The sequence below is a fragment of the Lactuca saligna genome, chromosome 8 (assembly GCF_052625555.1).
Source record: "Lactuca saligna cultivar CGN05327 chromosome 8, ASM5262555v1, whole genome shotgun sequence".
NCBI lineage: Eukaryota > Viridiplantae > Streptophyta > Magnoliopsida > Asterales > Asteraceae > Lactuca > Lactuca saligna.
The window spans coordinates 277,357,396-277,370,908 of NC_136424.1; the positions used below are offsets into that span (position 1 = coordinate 277,357,396).

The following is a 13,513-nucleotide window of genomic DNA, read 5'->3' on the forward strand; positions in this document are numbered from 1 at the left end:
CAACACCGCAACATCAAACACAACTCTCACTGCATCCATCTCATCACAACTCTCCTCTCCATATCACTCCTAAAAAGCCAGAAACTCCCCCGCACTTCAAAAATCTGGAGGAGTATATGTCGTCTCCAAGCTCAAACGATTCTCCTGCCTCTGCTCAGAGAAAACGAGACTGGAGGGCAGCCAAGGTAGCTGAAGAAGTATGGAGACTCTGCGGTTTCGACACAGTTGTGGATGAATCCTTGATAAATTCTTGGATTAATCCTCACCGAATACTTCTTGATGATGACTATGTCCCTCATCTTACCTATGCGGAACCCCCTCCAGACGGATACTGGGATGTCCTAATCTCACCAAATGCCAGATACTTCACTGTATTTAAGCAGTTTGATCGTAGCCTTCCGGACGAAAAAAGACTTCCTATGGAGTTCGGGAGACTTACCTATTTTTTTGCTAAGCATGCCTCTCTTGTAGAACACATATGGTCTAACGATAGACCATCTGTAGTGAAAAATTACAATATTAGGAAATTCATGAAGGCTGACTTCATCTAGTACACCCTGACCAGAAGGGAATACGACTACATCCGCACCCAGGCTGATTTTCCTTGTATGAACCCCGAAGAAGTCTTTCTCATCGCCAGAGTCTTCCAGCACAAGTCTGAAAAATATCCAAGGATGAAGATCACTCTTGAAGGGGCTAGTACGTATCTTAGGGAAACAGTCTGTGACTTCGCAAAAATAGATGCATACATTCATCCCATCATCTCCAAAGTTGCTGGCTTGCCACCGCTTGACCCCGCACCCATGCATACCAAAGGATTTGAAGAAAGATCCGTAGGCACAACAACCTTTCCTGAGCTGGGAGTCATTTTCAAGAGAAAAACTGACAATGTCAAATATTTCATTCCTATGACTGCCATGCATCATCTCACCAGAAAATAACTTGAGATCTGCCGCAGCGCAGTTGAAAAATCCAAGCATAAAACCACAGAAGTCAAGTTCGAAATACTGAGAAGAATCAATTAGTTAGAGAACGTCAGGAAATTTTGGTGGATACTGATCAAGTTCCTTAAAGTTGATCCAAGTTAAAGAGGTCACTTAGGGGGGAAATTGTTGAATCAAAAAGTGATCCTCTTGAACTTTGCCACCGTAGTGCCAAAGCCACCGCAGTCAAGCAACGTCTTCAAACAATGATATCCGAAGTCATCATTCACCATAGTCTATATCATTACTTAGTTTATTTTGTCTTTTCTGTAATACACTCTATTGTCCAGTATGCCTTGCATGGCTACTCTTAGAGTTGTAAACTTCTATATAAATAGAGATCCTTGCTTATGTATTCAGTACCCCAAGTGATGTGTGAATCTCTTATCAATTTATAATACACATCTTCTTGTTCTCATTCTCTCTTACTTAAGATTCTTCCATTATTATCTCTCCATGTAGAGCAAGTCACTTGTGACTTAATCACTAAGCTAGATCTCACTTACTAACTTGGTTTGAATGCATTCCATGTTATGAATTTCCTTTTGTGTATGCTTGATATACCAATTGTTGTCATTTACGTTTCTTTACATTTCCGCATCAAACTTACTAACCTCTAATTATTAATATTATTGTTGAGCTAACAAATCCTTAGAGATTAACAATTCCGCTATTTACTTGTTCTAATATTTTGTTCAAGTGTGTCATAAAGTTTCTCTTAACATCTAAGACTCTCCCTGATTTATGTATGGATCCTGTGATTTCAATAGTACGAGCCCAATACTACCTTCCTCACCTATCCATACTTTCCTCAAGAATCATCCTGAATCCTCCAAGTCACCTTCTCAAATAAATAGTCCAAGCACTCACCAACCAACGCAACAAAACCCACTAAAGCATTCCCTAGGTTTTCCTATGTTCCCGAGCTCACCCTGCCATCAACTCCTGAAGAACTCCTCATAATGTCAGATAGCTATTTTGTGAACAGAATCACATGCAACAAACCTCAGATAAGCCTTCGAGTAAAAGACTCATCCCTACAACGGTTAGACTCAAACGAGAGCTATGTAATAGGGTCAAATCCATCACTCTGAGCTTATTCAATCTTTATTACATGTGACTTAACATGTTCACTTAACAACTAAGTCACATCACTTAAGAGTCCCATAAAGCACAAACAAAGCAAGATTCGAGCAACAATACTCCAATCCATAGAATAATCAAAGAACATTCAAACTCACACACCACAACTAATGCTAGGAACTTCCACTCTCACTACTGGTTTCCTTAACATGATCAATTAGACTGTCGAATAAAAGGCTCTACCCAGGAATCACAACCAAACGAGGAATAGGAAATAAGGCCAAATCAATCATTCTAGGTCTATATGATCCTACCCGTATACAATTTTTAAAGCATACACTTAACAATTACTGATACCAATACATATTCCCAATCAAGCATGGCATCCAATGTTCCCTAGGCTACAAGACATCACATATCAGGCCAATCTATCATGCAATTCTTGAAAGTATCCCTAGCCTCATCCTAGCATGAAATTCCCATAACATATAATCATAACAAACACGTATGAGTATTTCTTGGGAATCTCTTACTTGAGTTTGGCCGATTCCACGCATCACACCCCCTTTATCTTTACAAAAATACTTTTTGGTAATTTCTTTCATTTTACGAAAATCTTTTTCAAAACCCATTTTCTTTTTAAGAAAATCACTAACTCCTCAGTTTGAGTTCAGTCACACTTGAGAGTGTGTCTAAATCCCTCAAATCAGGGTTCTTATACCAACTCGTAACGTACCAGAAATAAGACCTAAAAGTTTCATTTTTAAATTAATAAAACTAGTATTCAAGAAACACAATACTAGAGTAAGTTTAGAAAATACGGAACTAGGTGGTGTGTGCTCTGAAATCATTCCGAGCTCTTCTATTTGAAGACCAAAGTACCTGAAACATAAAGTGAAAACCGTAAGCACAAAGCGTAGTGAGTTCCCCAAAAATACCGCATACCAATACATTCATGTGCCATGAGCTACCCACATGGTCTTTTCCTTGAAATACTATAGGCTACAGCTATGGTCTGATATCCAAGTGTCATGGGATACCCCCATGGTCTTTCCTTGAAATGCTATAGGCTACCCATCCATGGGTTAACATCCAAGTGCCATGGGCTACCCCCATGGTCTTTCATACAAATGCCACAAGTTACCCTTGGGGTCTTCCATGTAAATATCACACAGATAACTAGCATTCCACATAACGTGGTAATAGGCTGGCATTGTTTCCTTCAACTCATTAACACAGTGAGAAAACTCACTTCGAATTGTTGAAGGACAATGATAAATCCATGGTTGTAGGTCTGACAATCCCCGAGCTATCAATATCAAATAATAACCAATTAATAATTGGATTCCAATCCACAACTTTCATACCATAATTTGGGTAAATAACCATTTTACCCATTACCTAGTTTGGACCAAGACTTAGGCCCAAACCTAAAATTCAAAAGGCCCAATTACCAAATAATCATACAAGGCCCAAACATGGCTCATTTTTTTCAAATTGGGCCCAAATACCTTCCATGTGCCTTAATCCAAGGTCAAAAAACATTCTTAGCCCAAAACACTTAAATTTTGATGGCCCAACAAGGCCCTAAACATCTAAGCCCAAACTATTGTCCAAACCGAAGACCAAAAGATCTAAGGCGCACTCTGCTAAGTATGCGAGGCGTACTTAGCTCGTACGCGCAACTTACTTGACTTAGGGCTTGTATGCTAAGCGTAGCTGCTTGTACGCCCAACGTACCCTTGCATTCAACCATCTTCCACATTCAGCTCTTATTTCATAAAGACTTTACTGCAAAACTTAGATATGACTTCCTTGGACTGATTTATCACGTAAAGTTACTAACTTTATATGCATGCATGACTTAATGAAGCTCTTAAAACTCAAAAGGACTTAATATGTGACTTAATGCATGCATGAGGCCATAAACACCATAAAGTTGCTAATTTTATGTCTAAGAAGCTCATAATGTTTTCAGATCTAGAAGAATAAGCCCCACAAATGACTTAATCCATCATGCTAACCCAAAAGGGACCCAAAACATAACAAACCCATGAATGAAGAGATATAAACAAGGAGAAGACAAGAAGGTTACGAAATTATTGATCTCATTGGTAATTTTGCTAACATATAATAAATTACATTTGAAGTTTGCAATGTATAAAACATCGTTGATGTTTATCTCTTTTGGAAGAATGATATTTCCAACTCCTTTGACTAGAACATTATCTCCATTTGGTATGCTAACTTGAATTCCATATGTAGATTCTTTAAGATTGAACAAGATGGAATTGTTGGATGCTATGTGTTCGGTGGCTCCCGAATCAATGATTCAATGTTTTTCGAAATTAAAATTACCTGCCATATTTACTTCTAGTTTTGTTGTTCTTGTCAACTGTTTCATTAATTTTGAGTATTGTTTGAAATTGACTATGGGTATTGGGCTGCTTTCGTTGATCGCCTACTTGTTTGCGCTGTTGTGAATCCCACCACTCCGGGTAGCTGATTTTCTCGAAGTAGCCATCAATAGTATGCACCATCTTCCCATAATGCTTGTATTTTTGGTTTTCACGGCTGTTAGTCCGTTTTGATGAATCGGATCCTTTGGGAGCTTGGCTGCATACCTGATAGGCTGCAACATCAACATTCATGTTTCTTAACGAAGATATACTTCTTTGTTGTTCATCTTCAGCCACAAGATGATACGTGGTTCCAAAAGTCGGCATGGGTTTAGTGCTGAGAATTTGTGTCTTAATAGTCACATAAATATCATTAAGTCCCATTAGAAATTCGTAGATCTGCTCGTTCTCTCTAGATTCAAGTAGGCGTTTTCAAGATCACAAGTGCACTTCCCATAAGTGCATCTCGGAATTGGTGATATACCAAATGAATATCGTCCCATATCGCTCCGAGTTTAGTAAAATAGGTTAAAACTACAGCGTTATCTTGCCTGGGAATCGTTAGAGCCCGTTTCAATTAGTAGGCACGAGGTGCACTTTCTTTTCCAAAGCGTTCCTCAAAATCATCCCAAACGTCCTTAGATGTGTTGGCATACTTCACGCTACTTTGTATATCATTATCCTTAGCGGTAGTCAGCCAATCCTTTATGAGAGCATCGCTTTGCTGCCATGCCCTTAGTCCCACGCCGTCAACGGTTGGTTGAGCTATGGTTCCATCTATGAAACCTGACTTGTTCTTCGCCAAGAGGATGTCGTTCATCTCTCTTGTCCAGTAGGCATAGTTACTGTTACTAAGAACTTCGTTTACAAGGACTTGTCGAGGATAGTTCGTTGGGTGGATATAGAACAGCGGGCTTGGATCCACCGGTGGGTTTGGGTTGGTGCTGGAGTTGTTGGGTGCAGGTCCTCCCATCATGAGTTTTTGATACAATAAAGAAACTGATGAAGGGTTTGAAACTCATTCATTCAATTGAAAATGGAGGCTGAAAGCAGGTATTTATACAATGCTTAGAAGAAATTAAGAAACCTAAATAATCTAGGAGACTTGATAAACAAGATAAATTAGAATCAAGAAACAATAATCGGATATGTATAAGGAAAAATATCCGATTTCCTGGAAATCCACCCCATTGCCATCTCTATTACCAAACCGATGGAAAAATGCATTGATGGCAACGATAACCTCAATGCGAGGAAGATGATAAGGATTTGGTGTATATTAACAAAATAAAAGAACTCATATAAATAAATATTATCTACAAGTTACACCTTAATTCGTCCTGGACAACCAACAAACCTTACTGAGGTAACTTACTCTTTGCCCACAACGAATTGCAATTAAATAACAAACATACATGGAATAATACACATACGTGAAAGCCAAGATTGTGATATAAGAATTGCACTTTTAACATTTAGTTAATATATAATTTTATTGATATAAAAAAACTCAATCGAAGAAATATACATCCAAAAACTCAAGAACATTTCGTATGTTGGCAAACTTAATTCTGATCTTTCACACCACCTTTATTGATTTTAATTACATCGTTATTTTTGTACCGGATCAATAATTAATACCAAGGCTTAATATCGATCATGTCTTTGTTGTGTCACGTATGATAGAAATCAAATCCATAAAGTAAGAATGTTTAATAACTATCACTGAAAGACATAAAAGCTAATGAATGAGTGTCTCATAAATTCATAAGTACAAAATTTTGCATTATTCTTGAATTGACAAGAAACAAAGAAAGTAAAAGAAGGGTTATATATTGATTTCCCATTTTGCCCTCGACGGATTATTTGTATTACGATTCACACACACACACACAAAACTAGCACCCGTTAACTTTGATGGCCTTTTGCTTAGGCTTCTCCGCCACTATTCCATCGTTTCCGGCTAGTGCTCGGTACTTGTCCTTCCTGGTAAAGCTTGTACACTCATAAGAAAGCGTGGCTGCAATCACCCTCTGTATATAATTCGCCACCTCATGGCTAGACTTGCCGGAGCTGCATGTTAATTCAAGCGGCAACTTATTCAAGAAAGTAACTTCATACGACGGACTAGGATTCATGAAGAAGTAAAACGGGTCCATTCCTTTCCACCCTCTCGCGGTGGTGCCATGAAACATGCTCATCTTGTTCACCATCGCCACCGGAACAAGGTGGTCAGTCAACTCTGCAAACATGGCGGAGAACCGGAGTAGAAATGGTTCCCGGCAAGTGGTACCTTCCGGACAGATAGCTAAGTCTCCTTCTTCCAAAAGCTTCTTGATCATGGAGGCATCGGTTTCTCGGTCACGGGTTAAACGGACGGTCTTGATCGGAGAGATGATCTCGGAGAGACGAGAGACGGAGTATGTGACGGCGGGGATGGGGCGGCCGAGGGCACAGGATAGGAAAATTGGATCAAGGAGAGTACGATGGGAGCAAATGAAAAGGACACCGGTTTGGCCGGAGGATTTCGTCACCGGTGGTGGAGGGTTCCCTTTGACGGTGACACGTACACCAAGAGCCCAGAAGGCGTAGTAGACCATTGGCATTGGGAGGAGGGAGCCGGCGGCGATACGGAGGCAGGCGAGGATGAAACCGATCGGAATCCATAAGACGGTGAGGAGGGCCATTATGGGGTATGGCTTTAGAACCAGCCGGCCGTCGTGAAATACGATTGGCTTCGGTAGCTTGTCGTTTGGTAGTGGCTTTACTTCTGGATTGTATTGTACAATATAACTCTCCTGCAAAAATATTATAAAAAATAGATTAAAAGATATTTAGCCACAAAAATACAAAAAAAAAAAGAGATATAAAAAAAAATAAATAATAAATAACTGTATTTTCTTGAGTAACTACAATAATAAAACTAGAAATTGATCTTTAGCCGCTACCCGTAATTTCCATTTGTTGTTGCCACATTCATAAGTTCTAAAATCTATTTTGCAGAGGCGTAATTTATAAATTTGCTATTAGGTGAAGACCATAATTCAAAAAAGAAAAATTTAACATGTGGATCATTTGATGTAAAAAAAATACATATAAATCTTTTCTTTAAGTTACAACGACAAGTTTGTAATCAAAGTCTCATACAAAAAGAATATACAATTTTTATACAGCCATTTTCTATTAAAAAAATTACCATAGACTTTTTTTGTAAATTACAAAAATAATTTTTATAATATTTTCTACATGAAAACCAAAACTTTCAATATACAAATCTAAAACCCCAAACTATATTATTCATAAATCACTTACTTTTTATTATATATAATAATTGACAACCCAATTTGTAAAATCTATTTCTCACGAGTACTTTTACTTTACTTTGACATATTATCTTTTCCACAATTATATGTACTCTTAAATCAAATAGCCCTTAAGAACAATAGAATTTTTCTTTTTACAGTTTAGCAACAAAACTTCTATACTTGGAATATTTAGTCTTTGGAACAAAGGTTTTATATTTTACTAGATTTAGTCCATACAAACATTTAGCCACGGTTATATATTTTGATAGATTTATTGCATGCAACACATGGTTTTACATTTTGATAGAATTAATCTCTGTAATTTTTAAATTTATAGAAAATGTTTTGTAAAGGTTTTTTTTTTTTTTTTTTATTTTCTTTTAAAACAGTCTCTATGTGTAACTTTTTTGTATTTTGACAGGTTTGTGCAAAACTAATTCCAAAAATTATCTCTATAATTTACAAAAAAATATCCATATGCTTCAAAATTTTGCCACCATATTTTTGTTGAATTATTACCTCTAGTCCTTGGCTTTCACTAAACTTAAATTAAAAAAAAAAAAAAAAAACATTACGTTGAATGAGTTTTTTCTAATTACAATGAAAAACCTACTATTGAAAATTTCTCTAATCTCTAAATGTAAATAAACATCTCATTAAATATAAATAATCCTAGAATTTTTATAAATAAATAATTAATATATTATGAAATTATGTGGAATTTCCGAAATAAAAACGCATAGCATAAAAAACAATATATTTTGTCATTTTTTTCGGTCTAATATGTTAAAAAATCATTTATTTTTGTATAAACCACAACTATTATAACCTATAAATTTTAGTCAAACATCAAATTTTAATAAACAATGGCTAAATCAAATTCTTGACAAAATATATCCATTTTTGTATTTTTGTTCAAATTAGAAAAAAATCGTTAGATATAGTATTTTGTTATTTGGTTTTGTTTTTGCTTTTTGTATTTTTTTGTTTTTGAATAATTTATTTTTCTCACAATAAAATCTTTTTATAATGTCACCGCTTTAAATTATACGAATTTTGTGAATGATTTCTAGCTTTTATGAAAAATAATTTTTGCAAGCTAGTTCATTTTTATCGAAAAAAAACCGATTGACTAAACAGAACTTTACTATTATGAATAAAAATTCAATCGTTATTTAGAATAGGTTATATAACTGTTTCATGTGTTTCATAAAAGTTATACTATTAAACCAAATTATGGAAAACAATTATACGGTTTGGTTTTTCAAAGCACACAAAAAAACCCAAAATCAAACATTTTTTCTACCCAAATAATTGAACTTAAATGGTTTTTCAATAAAAAAAAAAAACCTAAATCATCATCGAATTCAAATGATTTTTCAACCCAAAAAAACTACTGAAAATAAATCGTAGCAGCCAAAACCTAAGGATTTTTCACATAAAAAAATAAATAAATAAAAAATAAAAAATAAAATAAAATCAAACTTTGCAGTTTAGTATCGACATATATCAATATTGATGTATGTTTATCAATGGAAATTTTATAAATTTGGATACATTAACTTTAATGTATAAAAATAAACTTTATAAAAGTTAAAGGAAAAAGTAAAAACGGATCATAGTTAGCCATGATTTTATTTTGGAAATACCGAAATATTGATGGTCTTTGGAGTAAGGAGTCAAAGCCAGAATTTGGAGTTTACAATGGTTGTGATATATAATATAATTCAACTTTTAACTAAAAATTGGTAATTTTTTTAAGATAAATTAAAATTTGATACATAATTGTAAAAAGTACAGAATATAATATTTTTATATTACCACCCTTACAAAATCAATAGCAAATGATATACCTTTGTCATGGAACTATTGATATAATATTTTATAAAACGCAGCCAAATCAATATCAGTTTCTAAAAATACTCATATTTTGAATTATAATTTATAAACCTCCCATTCTGTTATTTTGGTCATTTTTACGATTAATTCTTACATAGTATATTGTATTATTGTATAGTTCACAAAATTTATGCACATGTTTACCTTGCATAGTGCCATGAATGGAAAGTCTGTTTGCCGATCACCAAGCCCAATCTCCGGCCGTTTATCGCCGTACTCTCTAAGAAGAGCCTCCGCCTTCTTCTCAGAAACAAGCACCCCAGGGCTGAGCACAAACCCCGTCGCTCTACCCTTATAAGTTCCGATCTCCGTTCCTAACACCAAATCCGCTCCCAAAAACTCCTTCAAGAATCCCTCCACCATGATCCTCGGATTCGCCGTGAGCACACACCGCTTCCCACAGGCGGAGAACACCCGCCATGATTCAGGATGGAGATCACTCGAGTAAAACTTCGGTAGCACCGCTTGACCAACGGACTCAATATCGGAAACTTTCATTCCGGCATATGTTGCGAATATAAGAACCTGGATTCCGGCCGATTCTGATACGAAGTAGTAAAGAAGTCCAGCCAATGGGGCCGATAGGAGCACCATGAGAAGCCTTAGGGCGCCGCCGGCTTCAAAAGCAACCAACGCAAAGTAAGGGAAAGAGCTCCGTCCTCTCAGAAGAGTTCCGTCCATATCCGCCACCACTGTATGGTTTTCCCGCCCGATGGAACTGCAGGTTTCGACCGTTGGGAACGGTGTCGCATTATTCTTCATTTTGGGTTTTTCTTTTTGATGACAGAGGTGACTTCTCTCGAAATTTAATTGAAATTGAAATTTAAGGTGTTTGAGAGATATATAAATCATTTTAAAGTGGAAAGAGTCCAAGTATATGAGCAATGGATCATAGTTTGCAACGAGAACCCATTAAAGGACAATTTTGGTGGGTGATAACAACATATCAAGTGTTCTTGTTCTTGTTGGATATTTTTTCTTAGAGTGCAACGTCAAATAGTTTTAGTTTAGTTTTTTCGTTTTCAAGATTCATATTTTCCTAAATTCAAATATTGAAGTTTTACTATGTTGAGAATATGTTTTGAAGCTTCAAAATACTTTGACCACATGATAGTTTCACCTTTCACTTCAAAATCAAGGGTTGCTTTAAATTTTGGTGTCTCAGTTAAAACTTAAACGCATATAATATTAAGGGTAAATTACACCAATATTTGTATGTTTGGTTCCTAATAATTTTTTTTAACTCATATATATATATATATATATATATATATATATATATATATATATATATATATATATATATATATATATATAATGTTTTTACTGGGTCTTTAGTTCCTTACTGACTTAAATTGACTATATTAACCTTAATCATATTTGTTTTTATCTTTTTATTGTTATCTATTACTTATAATTAAAAAGAAATGGTAATTAACTTTGTGGGTGGGTCCTACACAACCTCCTATCCTTTCCTTTGACTTTTCTCTCCCTTTCGTTTACTTTTCTCTCTAATCAAACCCAAACACAGGTTTCTCTCTCTATCTCTCCTTAGTATCTTTCATCGACGACAACCACCATTACCGACATCCGCCTGCTGCTAATACTAAAACCTCAAAGAAGGTCATCAGCCATACTGTCATTGGCATCCTGTGTTCCAAACATAGGTCATCTCCTTTCTAATCTACCACCTGTAAACTAATACCAAATGAAAATCCCATAAAAAATCAATTTTCTTGTGTTGATCTTTTTATCACGATTTCTACATGCTCGAATTGGAGATCTATGGTGTGGTTGGATGGACATTTCGATTTTGCTTTGTTTCAAATTTTGATATTTCTGGATTTAGTTCTGTTTCAGATTTCGAGATTATCGATGAAGATGGAGAGGGTGGATCTAGGTATCTTTCTTCTCTATTCCATCCCGTTCTTACCAGATTTCTAGATTATCGGATCTGATGTCGTCTTGCTCCCTTAACACATCAATGTTCTTATGAGATTGAACCAACAATTAAAGCCATTGAAGTTTCGGGTTTGTCACTAGATACTACATCTCCTCCATCTCATACCTATCCTAGCCACCATCATGTTAGGATTCAGAGTTGTCGACAATTTCGACCCATTTGGCTTAAGTTGTATCAAGCGGATTCGAGTATGGTGAAGGAAGAGTAGATGCATGTTTGTTATGAATTTGGTTTATGGGTTTCATTTTAGGTTAAATGTTTGAATTCAAGGTTATGTATATGGATTCGAATATGGTAAATCTAGTCCTATTTTTTTATTTATTGAAGTTCATGATTAGATTTGATGCAATGTGTTGTAACGCTCGGCTCTTTGGTACGCATTTAAACCCTAATTTATTCATTTGTACAAGGCGACTCAACGAGTTGGTAGCCCCAGACTCGTCGAGTAGAGAAAGAAAGGGGGCACGGGTTTTAAAGTCTACTCGAGGAGTTGGGTAACCCCAATTCAACGAGTAGGTCTGCCAGAAAGAAACCCCAATTTTAAGGGTTTGGCACCCTATTTAAAGGAACATAACACCTAATGTGGCCTCCCTAGTCACCTCCCATTTCAAAACAATTTTTCATTTTAAATTAATAAAAATACTCCAATCACAATTCTCAAAAACGTGTATCAATTGTTTTTACATAACATAAGTGCAAATCAAAATCCCCAGAATATCAAACATCTCCACCATAAGTATGTACTGATCATGCCGGCGCCTTCCCGCGATCATCACTGGTACCTGAAACACATAACACGCAAACGGTAAGCAATAATGCTTAGTGAGTTCCCTAAAATACCACATACAACACCTACGCCTTTCCAGGCCATAACTTTGTTGAACCTTCCGGTCCAAGTGTCTCAGGGGACTTCCATCCCGAATCCCGGTAGACCATTCGGTCCTACCCGAGTTGACCTTTCAGTCCATATCATACATAGCATACATAACACATACATATCACATATCAGCATGTAGCACATATATATCATAGTATATAAGACCTTCCAGTCACACATAGGTACCCTTCCAGGTACAATATAGTGAGAAGACTCACCTCGAAAATGTCGGATAATCACTCACGCTCAATCCTCCGACCTAGCTTCCTCCTATGGCATAAATACTTCTCTAATTAATACCTTCCTGACTTAATTTGACTAATGCCCTTAAGTCAACACAAGTCAACTCCGGTCAACGTTGGTCAATGGCTACCCTTTTGACCCAACTCGTCGAGTCAGCCACTGACTCGGCAAGTTCAGATGTGAACTCAAGTCCCTTAAATCCCCTTCTGACTCACTGAGTCAGTCTCCTAACTCGGCGACTCATCAACTATGTGAGTTACAGGACAACCCGATCCAACTCGTCGAGTCTGCTCATGGACTCGGCGAGTTCATTCCATGCTCGAACTCAAATGGCCTTCTGAGGTCAGATATGCTTCTCTAATCTATAGATCTGACCTTCCTAAACATGATAATCACGTAAAGTTCACATCTTGGTACCCATGCAACGCCTACAAGGCTTCTTTTGGTGAAATGACCTCTAAAATGGTAACCTAAGTCCACAAGTCAAAAGGAAAGGCATAAAGCAGAGAATTTGGGACTCTCTGGACCTTCTAAGGTCCAGATCTAGGTACCAATTCCCCATGGGACCTCTCACACTCCAAATACAAGCTAATCAAGGCATGAAGAAACCCTAGATTTGACTTTATCAACAAAACACAAGAATAAGCTCTGAGTAATACCGCAAATAGCTTCCTCTACCCAAATGAAAGTAGATCCAAGCTCTCCAACTCTCCTAACTTGATGTTCCTATTCCCTTCTTGCTAAAACACACAATAATGATA

General features: G+C 36.4%; 2 protein-coding genes across 2 annotated transcripts; both read right to left on the reverse strand.

The window, feature by feature from the left end:
• Positions 1–5,042: 5,042 nt before the first annotated feature.
• Positions 5,043–5,438, reverse strand: LOC145010680 (uncharacterized). Its single transcript, XM_078969190.1, has one exon. It carries the CDS (start codon positions 5,436–5,438, stop codon positions 5,043–5,045), a length of 396 nt encoding a protein of 131 aa, XP_078825316.1.
• A 756-nt stretch (positions 5,439–6,194) lies between these two features.
• LOC145008346 (glycerol-3-phosphate acyltransferase RAM2-like) lies at positions 6,195–10,554 on the reverse strand. The gene is made up of 2 exons (XM_078966967.1): positions 9,814–10,554; positions 6,195–7,263 (listed from the first exon to the last, which is right to left on the reverse strand). The coding sequence occupies exons 1-2, from the start codon at positions 10,519–10,521 to the stop codon at positions 6,364–6,366; spliced, it is 1,608 nt and encodes a 535-aa protein (XP_078823093.1). The 5' UTR covers positions 10,522–10,554; the 3' UTR covers positions 6,195–6,363.
• Positions 10,555–13,513: the final 2,959 nt, after the last annotated feature.

Excerpts from the sequence above, each read along its gene's own strand:
- LOC145010680 (XM_078969190.1), bottom strand. The coding sequence starts at position 5,438 with ATGGGAGGACCTGCACCCAACAACTCCAGCACCAACCCAAACCCACCG.
- LOC145008346 (XM_078966967.1), bottom strand. The coding sequence starts at position 10,521 with ATGATTTATATATCTCTCAAACACCTTAAATTTCAATTTCAATTAAAT. Across the intron at positions 7,264-9,813 it reads CATTCATGGCACTATGCAAG|GAGAGTTATATTGTACAATA; the intron begins GTAAACATGTGC and ends ATATTTTTGCAG.